The sequence below is a fragment of the Coccinella septempunctata genome, chromosome 7 (assembly GCF_907165205.1).
Source record: "Coccinella septempunctata chromosome 7, icCocSept1.1, whole genome shotgun sequence".
Lineage (NCBI taxonomy): Eukaryota > Metazoa > Arthropoda > Insecta > Coleoptera > Coccinellidae > Coccinella > Coccinella septempunctata.
Genome location: NC_058195.1, coordinates 2371423 through 2389614, shown reverse-complemented (window position 1 = coordinate 2389614; position 18192 = coordinate 2371423). Strand labels below are relative to the sequence as shown.

General features: G+C 37.1%; 2 protein-coding genes across 2 annotated transcripts; both read right to left on the bottom strand.

Annotated features, from left to right (window-relative positions):
* Nucleotides 1–10254: 10254 nt before the first annotated feature.
* On the bottom strand, nucleotides 10255–12772 carry LOC123316701 (ankyrin-1-like). Its single transcript, XM_044902894.1, has 2 exons — nucleotides 12478–12772; nucleotides 10255–11480 (listed from the first exon to the last, which is right to left on the bottom strand). The coding sequence occupies exons 1-2, from the start codon at nucleotides 12770–12772 to the stop codon at nucleotides 10255–10257; spliced, it is 1521 nt and encodes a 506-aa protein (XP_044758829.1).
* Nucleotides 12773–15339: 2567 nt separating this feature from the next.
* On the bottom strand, nucleotides 15340–17956 carry LOC123316699 (transient receptor potential channel pyrexia-like). Its single transcript, XM_044902891.1, has 2 exons — nucleotides 17662–17956; nucleotides 15340–16550 (listed from the first exon to the last, which is right to left on the bottom strand). Exons 1-2 carry the CDS (start codon nucleotides 17954–17956, stop codon nucleotides 15340–15342), a joined length of 1506 nt encoding a protein of 501 aa, XP_044758826.1.
* Between the last annotated feature and the right edge of the window lie 236 nt (nucleotides 17957–18192).

The window sequence follows — 18192 nt, the reverse complement described above, 5'->3', positions numbered from 1 at the left end:
GGTTAATGGATTCTGAGTGAATATGATGAGATATATGTTGCAGTTGAATCCGTCCAATATCGATAATTGTTCAGAGAGTACTTAGTGAAATTCAATTATGAAATAATGGTTGTAAATTTCATTTATTCATTATATGACAAGTAATGAATATGGGCCTTCATTTGGTTAAACACGATCATTCGGAAATTGCCGGTATAGAATGAATCGAATTTCATGTTGACAAAGAATTGATATACAGCATGTATCGTTAATTCCTTTTGTTCTTTTTTTATTTTTATTTAAAAAATTTTTGACCGATGTTTTATTTCGATTTCTTCCAGTTTTATCAGATGATTTGTGATGACATTAGGTTCTTATTCTCACCTAACTAATCTGGATTAGCGTTTCTGAGACATACAAATACCCAAAACCTATTTCGATTTGAATAATACTCATATTATTCTTCTTTTTTCTCAGGATTTAGTTGAGAAATAACTTCGGGGCATCGTAGAGGACTGAACACAATATGTATAGCACGGCATGGGACATTTCCTGGCATACTAAATCATAATATCAAGGCAGAAGCAGAATGTTTAGTAATTATATACCCTTCGTGGGGTTACACTGCGATCAACCATGATTACATTGGCTTTGCGTCCCATACGGACCGAGGAAAATCAATATTGCACAATGGAAATACGAAAAATATATGGCGTTCCAGAGGACCACACTTTATGGCCACTTCCGAAGAATGTAGCCTGAAGATTGGATGAATTGAATACAATGAATCAGAGATATTTTTGTGACACTGGAATATGGACAGAATGCAGCTGATTAATACTAGTTATATATTATACCTATAGCTTATAAACGTAACTGCAGCTTCGCTGAGCAAACATGAAGAAAAGAGCCTTTCGAAGTGAACTTGAAAACAAAAATTATTTTCTCGAGAAATGTGTGAGATATTTGAATGTTTGATAGGAAAATATAAGTTTAAGAATACTCTGAATCTATTACGAGTAATTCCGAAAGCCTATCTACTTTTGTTCAGATTTTCATCCCTGAAATGGCATTTTTCAAAAATAGCAAATTTCAATCTGCTATATCTCCTGTTATATTCGTCTGATCCAATTGGGATTTTCGGTTTCGTAATCAGCGTTGCCAAGGCTTCCACCCTAGCATAAAAACTCGATTTCGAAAATCTCGATTTTTCGGGTCAAAAATGAGCAAGGGGTTAGACCCCCCTAAAATGACCTATTTGCTCCTCTGCCTGACAATCAGGGTGTCCTACAACTGTCTTAGGATATGGAGTGCATAGAATTCTTTCTGAAGATACTAGAAAACCAAACAGTTGATGATTCAATAGAGAATTGCACTCCAGAGAGCTCTTCGAAGTCAACTCGAAAATGAAAAGTGGAAAAACAAAAAAAATTATTTTCTCCTTCACAGTGTCAGATATTCGAAATTTTGGTATGAAAATATAGGTTTTCGAACACGCTGAATCTATTGCGAGCAATTCCGAAAGCCTATCTCCCCTCGTTTAGATTTTCATCTTGGAAATGGCAATTTTTCAAAAATCGCAATTTTCAATCTGCGATATCTCCTGCTATATTCGTCTGATTCAATTGGGATTTTCGGTTTCGTAATCAGCGTTGCCAAGGCTTCCACCCTAGCACAAAAACTCGATTTCGGAAAACTTGATTTTTTGGGTCAAAAATGAGCAAGGGGTTAGACCCCCCTAAAATGACCTATTTGCTCCTCTGCCTGAAAATCAGGGTGTCTTACAACTGTCTTAGGATATGGAGTGCATAGAATTCTTTCTGAAGATTCTAGAAAACCAAACAGTTGATGATTCAATAGAGAATTGCACTCCAGAGAGCTCTTCGAAGTCAACTCGAAAATGAAAAGTGGAAAAACAAAAAAATTTTTTTTCTCCTAAACAGTGTCAGATATTTGAAATTTTGGTATGGAAATATAGGTTTTTGAACACGCTGAATCTATTGCGAGCAATTTCCAAAGCCTATCTCCCTTCGTTTAGATTTTCATCTTGGAAATGGCAATTTTTCAAAAAGAGCAATTTTCAATCTGCGATATCTCCTGTTATATTCGTCTGATCCAATTGGGATTTTCGGTTTCGTAATCAGCGTTGCCAAGGCTTCCACCCTAGCATAAAAACTCGATTTCGAAAATCTCGATTTTTTGGGTCAAAAATGAGCAAGGGGTTAGACCCCCCTAAAATGACCTATTTGCTCCTCTGCCTGAAAATCAGGGTGTCCTACAACTGTCTTAGGATATGGAGTGCATAGAATTCTCTCTGAAGATTCTAGAAAACCAAACAGTTGATGATTCAATAGAGAATTGCACTCCAGAGAGCACCTTCGAAGTCAACTCGAAAATGAAAAGTGGAAAAACAAAAAAAATTATTTTCTCCTAAACAGTGTCAGATATTCGAAATTTTGGTATGAAAATATAGGTTTTCGAACACGCTGAATCTATTGCGAGCAATTTCGAAAGCCTATCTCCCCTCGTTTAGATTTTCATCTTGGAAATGGCAATTTTTCAAAAATCGCAATTTTCAATCTGCGATATCTCCTGCTATATTCGTCTGATTCAATTGGGATTTTCGGTTTCGTAATCAGCGTTGCCAAGGCTTCCACCCTAGCATAAAAACTCGATTTCGGAAAACTTGATTTTTTGGGTCAAAAATGAGCAAGGGGTTAGACCCCCCTAAAATGACCTATTTGCTCCTCTGCCTGAAAATCAGGGTGTCTTACAACTGTCTTAGGATATGGAGTGCATAGAATTCTTTCTGAAGATTCTAGAAAACCAAACAGTTGATGATTCAATAGAGAATTGCACTCCAGAGAGCTCTTCGAAGTCAACTCGAAAATGAAAAGTGGAAAAACAAAAAAATTTTTTTTCTCCTAAACAGTGTCAGATATTTGAAATTTTGGTATGGAAATATAGGTTTTTGAACACGCTGAATCTATTGCGAGCAATTTCCAAAGCCTATCTCCCTTCGTTTAGATTTTCATCTTGGAAATGGCAATTTTTCAAAAAGAGCAATTTTCAATCTGCGATATCTCCTGTTATATTCGTCTGATCCAATTGGGATTTTCGGTTTCGTAATCAGCGTTGCCAAGGCTTCCACCCTAGCATAAAAACTCGATTTCGAAAATCTCGATTTTTTGGGTCAAAAATGAGCAAGGGGTTAGACCCCCCTAAAATGACCTATTTGCTCCTCTGCCTGAAAATCAGGGTGTCCTACTACTGTCTCAGGATATGGAGTGCATACAATTTGTTTTGAAAATCCTAGAAAACCAAACAGTTGATGATTCAATAGAGAATTGCACTCCAGAGAGCTCTTCGATGTCAACTCGAAAATGAAAAGTGGAAAAACAAAAATAATTATTTTCTCCTAAACGGAAACAGATATTGGAAATTGTGGTATGAAAATATAGGTTTTCGAATATGCCGAATCTATTGCGAGCAATTTCGAGAGCCTTTATCCCTTCGTTCAGATTTTCATCTTGGAAATGGCATTTTTCAAAAAGTGCAAATTTCACTCGATAATTCGTCAAGACCCAACGGTTATGCCGAAATAGATGAAATTCTCAGATTTATTACTAGAAGAGTTGATCTTTCAGAATATGTATCACATTTAGATCTGCGATAATTTTCCTGGAAGAAAAACGACTCGAAAGTTGACCATCGAAAAATTCTCAAAAAGTTGGGTTCAGTTAAAACTTCCCCAAGATCGAACGGTTGCGCTGAGGTGGATGAAATGTCGAGATTCATCATTCGAAAGGTTGCTCTTCAAGAGTATATGTATCACGTTCAAATCTACTATGATTTTTCTGTCAGATCACACCTACCTCGAAAGTTGAAAAATTAAAAAATTAAAAATTTGATTTTCTGGTAAACAGTGTTGTCGAAAATCTCCATTTTCTATTCTCTGAATTGAATTTCCGTTTTTTCAGCTTTTGAGCTAGTTCTCAACAAAAATCAAGATGCCGAAATAGTGGTTCTCGCTTAATTCGGTTGTTTTCTCATAACAGTATTAACGCTAAGCCGTAAATATTCAAATTAATGTTTAATTTGGCGAAAATCACACACATAGGGGACGGGATCGGGACCCGGGACAAAACAGATGAATTTATGCAAATCCAGATCTTGGCCCCATTGTTCGCAAACGTACTGGAAGATATGAATGATCCAGCACCCCTGGGACGGGTAAGAAAGGGTGTATTATGAGCAGACAAAAGCTCCATCGCTCTTCCTCTTGGTCTTGGGCGTTTTACAGTCTGCCAAAGATTGAGGGCGGATAGGTCTCCACCCAGAAGTTGTTATTAATAACAAAGGTGCACTTCAGCGAAATGAAGTCGATACACGTTTTACGCTTTTGACGATGCGATGACGGGGTGCATAAAATGTGCTGAAATTACTCTCAGCGAGGAAGATCTTGCGGGTTGGAATTAAACGAGTTATTATTGAAACAGAGGGCGTTGATCCAGGTTGGAGATTTAACGGTTTAATTTTTTTCATATTCATGAGTCGATGCAGTCCCTGAAGGGTTTCGTCGAGTGCCTCTTCACTGCTGCACAGTTTTGTAGCTGGTGATAACTTCTGAACAAAGACAATGCGTAAACTGAACCTCCTATTGATCCTCTTATTTGATATTGGAAGAAGACACCGACATACGTGATCGTTGCAGTTAAGGCGAAACTTTGTTTTTGACAGAAGGTAGAACTAGATTTTCCATATAAAATATCCAAGATGGCTGAGATACAAACCCTAGAAGTTCGACAAAATTTCATTGAATTTCAAGTACGGGACTGTGGAAGGTTACTTTGGCAACAAATGGTCTAGGGTCGTATTAGGATCTATTTCCGTATTCATTTTCGATTTTTTTTTCAACTTTGTCATTTTGAATGCTTTGTATAGGTGATTTTTGGTGAAGCGCTTTATATTGACCAGCTCTACCTTCTATTGAAACAAGCCTCACCTTCAAATACATTCTGTATACATGATATATACCATTTTTTCGATTTAGCCCTGAGAAAAAGATACAGCCATTCCGAATTTTCATATTGAGCTATGCCACCCCTGGAAAAACCAAATTAACTTCAAAATAACCAGCTAGAAGTCCACATTCCACTTATTTCATTCTTAGTTGCGACTATTATACTGAAGTGGCAACTTCTGAGTTGGATGAAAGGGTTACTTCGAAAAATCAGTGTGTTTAGCTGATGATGAGGTCGTCCAGAATTTCGTTCTCTAAATTTTTCACCCTCCAAACCCCGACCAAAGGTTTCATCTTGTTAAACCTCCAAACCCCTGCTCATCAGCTTGTCATTCAATAATTGCATTCTAATCTCCAACAAGGCGGAGCCCAGAATACAAAGTTGTCCCCAATAAAACTGAAGTTATTTAACGTTTGGTAATAAATTCAAGCTGATCCCATTACCCGAACCCTAGGCCTTCTCTGCAGAATAGGGGGGATGATAATTCATGGCGGACGTCCTGTTGTCTTTTTATTTGAATTGCTTTTTCGAATTTACACTTCGTGTTTAACGAAATGCTTTCATACCCTGGAAGCCGACACAGTTTCTTCGTGAAGATTATATATTTTTCTTTCGAGAATAGATTATGAGTTTCAATTGGAAACCCCAAGGTATTTTCGTGAAAACTCGAAGAGTAGTAGTCATAAAAAAGCATTAAACTTCTTCGACAGATTTCGGAGAACTTGAACATTTCAAAAAACTATTATTAAATGCCATACAGTTTCACGAAAATATTTCCTTGGACATTTCTAAGACCCCGATCTACACCAGCTAATATTGGGAAATTTCAAAGAAATTCTCATCATTACTGGGGTGATTTGCACCAAACGAGCCATGTTACACGAAATTCATCTTCACTTTCGCTTTGTCGAGGCTATACAGATTGATTTTATCGTCACTGAACATGCGATAGCGAAGATATTGAGATCTACTCCCCTTCCCAGCTGGGGAGGGCCAGTCATGCAAGCTTTCTACGATATCCAACGTGGCATTCTGGCATTCGAAGTGACATTTTGTAGAATCTCAGAGTTGACAGCATCTAATTCATTCTTCAGTATTAGAAAAAACCCATCCAATGAATTTAAACGCTGAAGCTACTTGTAAAATCCTGATATGTCACGAATTGGTAATTTTGTTGATATTCTACATTCTGTTGAAATCTATACCTCACCCATGAGAGCAGCATGAGCCTTTAATATCCCTTGCATGTTAACCTTACGAAATAGCTTTATAAGAGAAAATGAATCCTTTTTATTGAAGTCACCTGAGGAAAATTCCAAAGGTTCTAACAAAGTTCTTCATTCATAAGTCAGGGTTAATAACCACCCTTTTCAGAAACTAGCTCTTGTCTGGGAGAAGACTCCACTTCCCACCTGACCCCATCGTTTATTGAGCCCTAGGGATCCCTGCTAATTCTGGTGACACAAGTTCCGCCAAGGAAGACTCATAAAACATTCGAACAATTTTTTCCATAGTCATCCTCAATTAAAACGGGATAGAACAAAGGCGTGGGCATTGGGGGGGAGATTCATTGTCTATCCAACAAAAGGGAAAGGGCTTCAGCCATGAATATTTATGGATTGGTCGCTGAATGCAGCTCACGGAATGAGCACGTTAAGGAATAATTGTTGATTCCCAAAAATACAATATTATATTCTTATAACATCTGGAAATAAGACAGGTTGAGTCTTTGACTCGTACAAATATTTCAACAGTAGATTCTTGAGATCAAAAGAAACACTTCTTTCCTTTACTATTTTTTCCGAATCTGCTCGGTTTAAAAGATACAGGCTGTTGAAAAACCATAAAGAAATGTTATATAGACTGAGAGGTCTGTAGACGAGAACAGTTGAATTGTGAAGAAAAAATGAGCAAGGGAAAATGAGCAGGTAATCAAAAAACAAATAAAGCTCTGGAAAGCTAGTGTTTTGTGTTTGCCTCAAATTTCCACTATTCGAAATCCGGACCTGTACAGTGTTGAAATTCTGCGTGTGACTGTGAACTACAGCCACTGCCATCGGAAACTACGCATCCCCCTTGCATCCAGTATCCCCTGTCATAAATTTTCGAAGCTTTTAATTTTATAATTGCTGCGTAGAATTATTTACATACGTATAGCTATGTCCGTTCTAGAACCTCCTCACCGAGGATCCATGAGGGAAAAGCGATAAAAATTCTAATGAGGGAGCAGTTTTCGTGCTAACCCCTAAAATCACCGATGTAAATGTAACAGTTCTGCATACAGAATTTGGATATGACGCATTATTTTCCCATATTCATGAGTTATTGGAGGTTATCTTTTGTAGGCTCCAAATAGGTATCTGTCATCATGGAATGGTTGAAATGATATAGAGGCAATGATGATTGAATATCGAATTTTAAAACTTTGCAGAACAATTATTCATTTAGAACTACTGATGAGTATAGGTTTGCTAAGCCTGCCGAATTGGTATCACAAGTTTCTGAAAATTTTTATTGCACTACTCAGAAAAGTTGTTTTCCTAACCAACCCTTATGGGATTAAAGCAGTCAAAGCACTTTACGATTTTCATATATCACAAAGTATCACTTGAACATTCATATCCTTTTTTCTCTGTGAATGGCGATCCTGCAAAATCACTGTTCAGCAAATCGAGCTGGATTCACCCATTCACACGTAATAAAAGCCACTTAAAACAAAACGTCAATCCTTTCATCGTTATCAATTCAATCAAGTATCGATTATCCATATACGGCCAAATAAAAGGCATATAATTAATTGGGCGGAATCTGATAGGAACAAATTGCTGGAAATAATAACACATGAGAATATCGGTTTATATTTCGAATGTGTTTGGTCTGGTGCAGCATAAATAGATTAGCTACATGGAAGCATTTCATGCGACTCTGTAATGATAACATGGCGTCGTACCGCACCATTTATGTGAGTGTGTGAGATGAATTCGCATTTGTATCGATTTTGAATTAAAAAAACTCGGCCATGATACGAGTCATTAAACACAACAGATTAACAATAGACGCTTAAAAATACAGAATGGTTGTACCGAGCTCCATGAAATTCAGAGATTTATCACTAGAAGTAGTAACTCTTTCAAAATATGTATCACATTCAGATCTACGATGATTTTTTTGGGAGATACGCTTGTCCAGATTTTCGAAGAATTCTGAAAAAAATGGGAGCCACTAAAAAATTCCTTCGAATATAGAATGAATTGAATTCTGACAGATTGAGGGTTAACACTGCTTCAGAAGTTCCACCTGAACGCTTTTGCACATCTAGGGTAGCATCTGAATGCTTTTCGCAGTCAGAGTTCTTCATGCAGAACGGGGACAGTGGAATTTGGACCTCAGTCTAAAACAATGACCAGAATTAGACACATATATCGGAGACAGACGATCGTCTCCAACCCTGAACGGATTCATTATTCACTGACAACGTGAGAAACCACCCCATGTCATATACGGACGTCAAGGGGAGCAGTAAGCGTCGTTGAACTTCTTGGGGAGGGGGACTTGATTCAACTCCATGCCTCGTCTCTCTGTTCAAACTGCCTTCAAGAAAGAATTATTTCAAGTGTGAAACTGAAGTAATTTTCCGCATTATTCAGTTGATTATATATTTTCTCATTATTCCAGATTTCTGGAGACATGGGAACAAATTCCTTGCCTGCTAAAAAACTTTGTTGAACTTTCTTTAATGTAATCATTATTGCTCTCCACTGGGAGGCAGTAGAAAGATTAGTGAAAGTGTCGGAATCACGCCAGACAAAAAATAACTAAAGCTTCCAAGAGTGATTGAGTAGTGTCTGATGTATAATTTGGTTACAGTCCAGAACGGCAAATAAAATAAATATTGAATATTTGAACGAAAGAGGGGAATAAAAATATGAAAAGATTGGAGTTGAGATTAGAAACTTTTATGTAACCTTATAACTAACACAGCTTTTGTGCTGAATTGACAAAAAAACATTACTATAAATTGAAAGAACGTTTGAAATTCCTTATTTTCTGACCAAATAAGTTTTGTAATAATAGAACAATCATACCACCGTAACGGTTCTCGAAAATATTGACTTGTGTTCATAAACAACCAAAAAATTCAACCCCAGTAGTTCTTTTAGGCTCACTCCATACCTGCTTCGTAAAATTTCATAAAAGTAATATTGGGGGAACTGTCCTTGACTCAGAACTCTCGCATAGTAAATTATTGTCATGCTCATTTGAAAGTACTATAAATCTAACAATCTTCAGACGAAATTTCCGAGAAATGGTAAAGATTTACAAGATGCATATATAATTCTTCCCTTTCTTTATGGACATTTTGCCTTACTCCCTAGATGGTCCGTTTGAACATTCCAGTTTCTTCATAATCCCTCCACAATAGATCAAATAAATATCTGTGTACCTTTTTCGACAATTGCTTTGTGGACCCAAACGTCTAGTAGGTATCTACGGTAACAGGAATGTTTTGAATTTTCTGAGAAATTCTGTAAACTACTCTCTCAGTCATTTCAAACAAGTCCCAACATCAAACAGTCTTATAATACTACAAAAGCAAAATTGAAAATGGTAGGAAAAACCACCCGTTTTAATCATTCTGTTTATAAGAATCTCAATAACTTGTAAATCGCTGAATTACCTACATATTCATAGTGTTGAAATTGCCATCAAATCATCTATCTGAAAATTTTGAAAAAAACTGGCTATTCCATTTGAAAAAAGAAAGTATATTAGGCTATATCAGAACTTGCAGAGGTCAAAAAATATTTTAGGTAGAAAATTTAGTGCCGAACAACAAAACATGCTAATTTTCATCCCCAAATTGTGTGTTGTTAGGTTGTTTTGATGTAATGATCAAAAAAATATGAAGCAAGATGGCCAAATATTCGATAAAAAACAATTCAGTATACAATTCTCTCATTTATTCAATAAAAAAATATTACGTCGATTCAAACATAACGAATATATACATAACACAAAATCAATATCCTGGGATAACTATAGTTCTTTGGCAGGTGGATTAAAATAGTTTAGGCTCCCGATTGGTTACCGTCAGGTTTTCACCGGATGAAAAAGCATCCATCAGATTTTATCCTTACGGTGCTTGCAACGAGCTCTCTAATCTGAACACCTGTAAGAAATTCCATTATATTCATAACTTGGACATTCGGTAAAAACCTGACGGTAAAAATCCGATGGCGAGGAAGGAGCCTTAGACGGTGCACATTCGATCTCTCATCATATCTTGATAGCACTTCTGGACATTCCAGAGACTATCATTAGGAAGGAACTTAATAATATGCCAAGACGCATACCTATCCAACCGACCGTTCGATATTTCGAAAAAAAACTCTTCGGCTGCAGCTTCACCGCTAGCCCTTCTACAGGCATCGTCGTACTGTGTCTTCAGTCTCTCACCGAAAATCGGAAACTGATCGACATCCATTCCGGACATTGCCAACCTAAGACCCGGATTTTCACAAAGCCTCACTGCTCTCTTTTCCCTGGAGATCAGGAGGTCGAACCTAGATGGACAATCGCTGTCTCTGTGGGGATCACTTAGCAACGCCAGTTCTCTCCTAGCGCCATCCACGTAGATCGAAAATTGGTCGTGGGTCTGAATCGTATGCTGCAGGTTCTCGCCGAAATTGAATTTGCCCAAGAATTCTTTCAGTAGGAGCATTTGTAACACTTTCCTCCAGCATGCACCTCTCAATTTGAGGTGTTCCAAGAAGGTTACGCCCTGTCCGTTCAGAGCGTTCGTGTCTGCTCCTTTATGGATAATGTACCTGATGAAGGTGCAAGGGCATGACATGGCAGCAACATGGAGCAGCGTCTGGTCGTGCACGTTCCTCACATTCAATTGAGCACCGTAGTCCATCAGCATGTCCGTCACCACCACCGAATGTTTCACATCCCTGTAGGTTATGTCATTTCTCGTGTAACTTTCCAGTGGCGTCCTTCCAACTGCGTCAGTGGCTCTAGGGTCGGCTCCTGACTCTAAGAGTAGTTTTAAGATGTCTAACCTGATGCCCACTTCGCTGGCACAGAGCATATGAAGGGGAGTTCTTCCCATGTTGTCTTGGGCTTTCAGGTCAGCTCCGTATTGCAACAGGATGTTGATCTGTTCGATGGAATCGTTTCCGTTGAGCGCAGTGAAGATAGGCGTCTCACCGTCGTCATCCTGGATGTTGACATCCGCTCCGTTTTCCAGCAGTATCCTGGAGATGTTTGGATTCCTTGCCAATACCGCATCGTGTAGTGGGGAGACTCCTCTGTGAATGGTGATGTTCAGGAGTGGATTTCTGCTCATGATATATTGCAGAACTTCCACTTTCTCCTTATCCACTGCGATATAAAGTGGGTTAGCACCCATTGCGTCTAGGGTAACGTTTATGTCCTCTACTTTTTCCAGGAAAGTTATTATAAGTTCTGTATCTGCAACCAAAAAATCATCTCATCTCATGCTTTATGTGAAGCTTCTGAACATAGGTTTGAAAGACTATTCTGGGTGATGGGATAAGAAACCCAAAAATTTGTGGAATAAGATGCAACACATGAAAGGTTCAAGTTTCAGATCTGTAACTTCAAAGACAAAAAAGTTATGAGAACTTTTCGGAATCGTCAAAATCTCCATTTTCGTTTTTCTGTGCAATCACTCGTGAAATACTCTGTATATTAAGTTTATTGGAAAAAATTTCGAACCAAAAGGAAATTAAATCACACTAATAGGTAAAATTTTTAGACCCATGAAAATAAAATAGTAAATACGTGTTTATATAATTCTTTTTCTTTTGATAAGATGTTCAAAAATAAAAGAGTAGCTGCCAAACTAGTTGACAGAAATTAAGGGTTCCAACAATGAAATGTACTGCTAATTCTGTGAAGTAAAGAATATTTTTGTGTGACGTTATTGATTATTATCAACTACTATTGAGTTAAATATCGAAGATGGGGAACTATTTTTCTCCCAAACTTCTTCTACTCATCCCAATGTGTTTTCCCTTAGAGGAACAAATAATTTCTGTCAATAAGTTTGGCAACAATAATATTCTACGTCATTTATTTCTTATTACATTGTATTAAATACATAAAATATCTAATCATCTTCTAGAAAAAGATTTATTTCTCTAGGTCTTTCGAAATTTTTCTACTATAATCAGTATGCACGAATTCAAAATAATAAGGCTTTTAAAATCTTCAAAATAATAAAGGTTCTCCATTTGAATTGCAAAAATTGTGGATATTTCAAGTAACCGAAGGTTTAGTACCAAAAACAAATATAACAGTTTCATGAAACGTAAAAGATATCAAAAGTTGGTTCTATTTTTACCGGAATGAAAGTTTAGAAGCCAGAATAGATAATTTTCTCGAATTTTTTTCCAAATATCAGGTATATAATAACATGATTGTATTTTAAATATTGAAACCTTACCGTTGGTATGTCGCATGATCCTACTAAGCGTAGTTTTTCCTTCAGAGTCTCTCCACAACGGGTTGGCACCAAATTCAAGCAGTAGTCTGATGACTTCGTTGTCCCTCTCTGATCGAATTTTGGCCACCAAAATATCAAGGGCTGTTCTCCTTCTCGAATTCATCGTATCCGCTTGAAAATCCCATTCGGCTGCGTGGTTTCTCAAAAAGTCCGCAACTTTTTGAACTGACCAGACATGCACAATGTCGTAAATGATGGACTCTTTTAGCGGTTTGTAGAGACACCTTCTTTCCATGATTACTTTAAAACTGTTTACGTAAAACCGAACGAAAAATTTAAAATAACGAAACTTAGGCTTCCTCAACTTAACAGAGATCGAAGTGTAGCTCACGAAGACCTTGATCTTAACTGAGGCTGCAAGAATCCGTGAAACCTATATAAGTGAACTTTTCGTTACCTGAAACTTACTTACTTACATTGAGATAGTACTGTCCCTACCCTAATTACCCTACCACCCCCTAATCGCTTTCTGAACGTTTTCGGAATCCATTGTGATGAAGTTCCGAGAAACATGAAGTTCGTTAAGCATTTCTACGAGTCAATTTCAGCTGATATTGTCTAATAAAGAAGTGGTAATTAGGCTTTAATCCTAGCACCAAAACTCGATTTCGAAAATCTTGATTTTTTTCTCGAAAATATGCAAGTTAGACTACCCTAAAATGACCTATTTGTTAAAATAGGTCTAAAATCAGGACGCATAAATTGAATGTTTGAAAGTTTATTGCCCCTTAAGTACCACCCCTTTATTCCCTTTTCTGACTGTTGTGGAATTGTATTGTGATACTTCTAAGAAGCATTAGGTTCATTTAGCACTTTAATGAGTCATTTTCTATTGATGCCTTGTATTATATCCCAATCCTCATGTAAATACTGGTAATTTGTGTTGAAAGAACCGAAAAATGCCAGAACTTTCACATTTCCATAGTTTTTTTGGTGGATTATTTTCTATGATTAAAATCGTTCACAATAATCTAACTGTTGTTAATTTTTCTCCCAAGAATCATTACTTTTAGCAAAAAATTATAACAGACCTTATTTGTTCAAAATGAACGAAGCTGCCAAATATTAATTTTTCAATGATATATGGATTAGGGAAAAGATTCTTACCAAAAAATTTTTAGGGGTGGCTCTTCCTACCCCATGGAGTTATAGGAGAACAACAACGAAATTTTTTTCGGTTGTATTTTAGCCCCTGTAGAATGTGCTCAATTCCATTTCTGTCAGCTTCTAGGAAAAAATTATAAAGTGCGTTTCGGAGGCCATCTTGAAGGTGCTAAGTGTACCGGATGTACGCTTAGCACGTTTCAATATTTTGGCACCTAATTCTAGACGTCAAAATAAGTAAAAAGTTATATATAAACATAGGCCCGCAACTGAGCTGTTTTGAAGTAAAAGCAATCTTCGTTTTTCAAAATATTGGCTAGGTACTTACTAGCGCAACAAAATACGATGATTTACAGAAGATATTCGATTTATTTTTTGCTTCTGGTGTTTCACAGAAGAATAAGGTATTTCAAATTCGTGAATAATAACTTTTTCTTAACAACAAAGTGAAATCGGATGCAAAATACTCAATTAAAGTTGGTAAATGTCTCATGAAAAGCAAATGTTTGATTCAAGCTGTGATTTATATAATTAGCAACGTCCTTGTTCAAGAGGCATTTGAATTTATTTCTACGTGTGATATATTCATTCATGATTTTCATTTGTAAACTTGTGAACAGGGTATAAATGAAAAAAAATTGAGAAGTGGTTCCTTGTCAAAGAATAGTGTGGGTCTCACCTATAATTTTTTTTTCTAGCAACCGCTGTTAGATAGGGTAAGGTGGGGTAGTGTTAGAAAAAAACAAACTGAAATTTAGTGACAAAATATTGATATAATCAGCCAGCCTCTGGCATGGATATAAAGTATAACAATCTCTTTTCAATAAAAATTATACAATACCTTATTCTGAACTTCTTAATTCAAATTCACCCTAATTGAATCAGTCGATTGTAACACTCAGTCCCAGACATTGTTGAAGGATAAAGGACACAATGTTAGACCATAAAAATAATGGAAAACTAAGTATAAGAGAAAGATATCTTTGCAATGTCATAAAATGACAAAGCTCTCCATTCCTTACCACTGAGATTGGGACTAACAACATTTTCTATTATCAGAATCGCTTCTGTCATAAATTTTTAACTATAAATATGTGTTTTCGGACAATTTTATTTTATTACATGGAAATAATACAAAAAGATGAAGAAAATTATAGCTAACCGAGGCAAAAAAAAACCTACTGAATTTTTCAACTTTTTAAGAACTACTCAAAGGTCACTTGTAACTAAATATATAATAAATAAAAAAATCTCCATTACTTACCTGAATATAACACGCCTGAAAAGAATATTTAGGGAGAAAGTTCATGGTCGTACAACACCACATGCTAATTTTAATCCCTAAATTGTGATTTGTTTGGTTGTTTTGAGGCAATCATCAAAAAATACAGGGCAGGATTGCCAAATATTCGATAAAAAAACAATTCAGTAATCAAAAATATCTTATTTATTCAATAAAAAAATATCACTTGGTAACAAATATAACGAATATATACAATACACAAAATTAATGATATCTTACAATAATTCTCTTTGGCAGGTGGATTAAAATTGTTAAGGCGAGAAAATAGCCTTATATCACTTGGTAACAAATACAACGAATATATACAATACACAAAATTAATGATATCTTACAATAATTCTCTTTGGCAGGTGGATTAAAATTGTTAAGGCGAGAAAATAGCCTTAAAGTTTTCATCATTTCCGTTTCGCCATATCTTGATATACTACCTCCAGATTCATCAGGCATTCTGTAGGGATGAACTGAATGATGTCACCAGCCGCATAACTGTGCAATCTTCCTTTCGAGATTTCGAAGAAAAAATCTTTGGCTGCAGCTTCCGCCCTGGCTCTTCTACAGCCTTCCTCGTATTTCACCCTAAGCCTCTTGCCGTATATAGGGTATATTGCGAAATTCGTTCTGGACAACGCCGACCTAAGGTCGACATTCTCACAGAGCCTTGTCGCTCGTTTTTCATCAGAGGTCATTAGGTCTAACCGAGAAGGACAAAAGTCTTCTGTGTGGCGATCGCTAAATATGGTCAGTTCAAGTCTGGCCCTAAACACGAATTGATGGAATTCCACGTTGGCGCTGATCAAACGCTCGAGGTTGAGGCCTAAATGGGATTTACCAAAGTGCTTCAAAACGAGTATTTGAAGCACCTTTCTCCAGCATGGACCTCGCGGTTTGAGCAGCTCCAAGAACGTCATGCCCTGCCCGTCGACAGCGTTCGTGTCTGCCCCTTTATGGATAAGGTACTTGACGAAGGTGCAAGGGCCAGACCTAGCAGCAACGTGAAGCAGCGTCTGGTCGAAACTGTTTCTCGCGTTCACACTTGCACCGTACTCGATCAACAACTCCGCCACCATCAACGAATTTTGGTCATCCATGTAGGTTGCATCGTTTCTGATGCAACCCTCTAAAGGCGTCCTTCCCATCGAGTCTGCGGCGTTAGGGTCAGCTCCATAATCCAAGAGGAGTTTCAAGATGTCTATGTTGATCCCGAATTCGTTGGCACAGAGTGCATGAAGGGGAGTCCTTCCAGCGTTGTCCGTGGCCTTGAGGTCGGCGCCATGTCGTAACAGCATGTCGATCTGTTCGATGGAATCATTGCCTTCGAGAGCAGCGAAGATGGGCGTCTCACCATCCACATCCTTGATGTTCACATCTGCTCCGTGCTTAAGCAGTATCCAGGAGATACTGAGATTTTTTGATGTTACTGCCTCGTGCAGTGGGGAGCGTCCTCTGAGGGAGGTTATATTCACAATCAGATTTCTCCGCACTAAATATAGCAGAAGTGTCACATTCTCTTTATCCACCGCCATATAAAGTGCGTTAACACCGACCGCGTCTAGGGTGACGTTGATATCTTCTATTTTGTCCAGGCATCTTATCATGAGTTCCGTATCTGTAACGAAAAAATAATTTAATTCACTGAATGTAACAAAAAATTGTATAATGTAACGTAATAATCCTAACAATTACAATCACGTAGAGCTTCCGAACATAGAGAAGTACTTTTTAGAAAGACGATGACGATGGGAAATGAAGATTTTTGATAAACTACATAAAACATCATGTATCTTTTGAACCATTATTATTAGGACATATTTCCAATACTGACTCCAGCAACTGCACCGAAAGATTGTGAAACACCCCGTGTATCGAGTTTATTGGAAAAATTTTGAACCAAAAGAAAATAGATCAAACTTAAAGAATAGGTAAATCGATTTACAGAATACCCATTAAAATGAATACGTAAAATACGTGTCTAGGATGATTTTTAGGTATGGATATGATGTAATCGGAATAAAACGAGTATTATCAAGTGGACAGCTGCCAAACCAGTTGACAGAAATTTTCAATTTCAACAATGAAATGTACTGCCAAGTCTGTAATGTGAAGGTTTTTCACTTAAATCAGCAATTCTCACAGTTGGTTCCACAAAACTTGGATTGAGCGATCAACAATTTGACAGTCGCTCAATTCCCGAAAACGAAATCACTGAAACCTTTTAATTTCTAAATATATCGAAGAAATAGCCACTGAAAATCTTAGAATGGACGTATAAAGATCATAATTTGATGCGAGAATGATATCCTGAATGCTTACAACTGAATTATCCATTGAAAACAAATTGACGTTTATCAGTCAATCAAGCGTTGATTCTCCGATCAAGTTCTTCGAAACCGGGGGTTAAGAAAACTAACTTCTTTCAATTCGTTCGGCAACAATCATCTACTCCGTCATTTATTGCTTACTACATCCAATTAATAATGAAAATTCTCTGTTAGAATCGAACAAATCAAGGTAATTCCAAGTAACCGGTTTCAAGACAGTTTTAAGAAACGCAAAAGGTTGGTTCCATTATTACTAATAATATAAAAGTTTAAGAATTTTCGATAGTTTTGAAGCCAGAATAAATGTTTCTAATTTTTTGTCTGCCGATCTTTTTCTCGAAATTTATTTTTGAATATGTGTTAAATTACAATTGTGCATTTTGAATATTAAAAACTTACCCTCATTGCGTCGCATAAGCCTGCAGAGTGTCGTTTTCTCGTCGTAGTCCTTCCACAACGGGTCAGCACCCAATTCGAGCAGGAGTTTGATGACTTCGTTGTCCCTCTCTGATCTAGTTTTGCACACCAGAAGATCTAAGGCTGTTCTCCTTCTAGAATTCATAGTATCCACTTGGAAATCCCATTCGGCTGCCTTGTTTCTGAAAAACTGTGCCACTTGGTGTACTGGCCAAATATTCACAATACCATCAATGATGGCATCTTTAAGCGGTTCGTAGTTACAGCTTTTTTCCATGATTATTTTCAAAGTGTTGACGTAAAATCGAACGAACAAATTCAAAATCACTAAAATTCACAGAGATCGAAGAGTAGCTCGCGAAGACCTTGATCTTAACTGAAGCTGTAAGAATTCGTAAACCTATTTATGTGAAATTTCTCAGTTACCTACCTGAAAGTTACGGTGAACCAATGAAATTTTTTTAAATTACTGCCCCCCCCCTAATTACCCTACTACCCCCTTAATCACCTTCT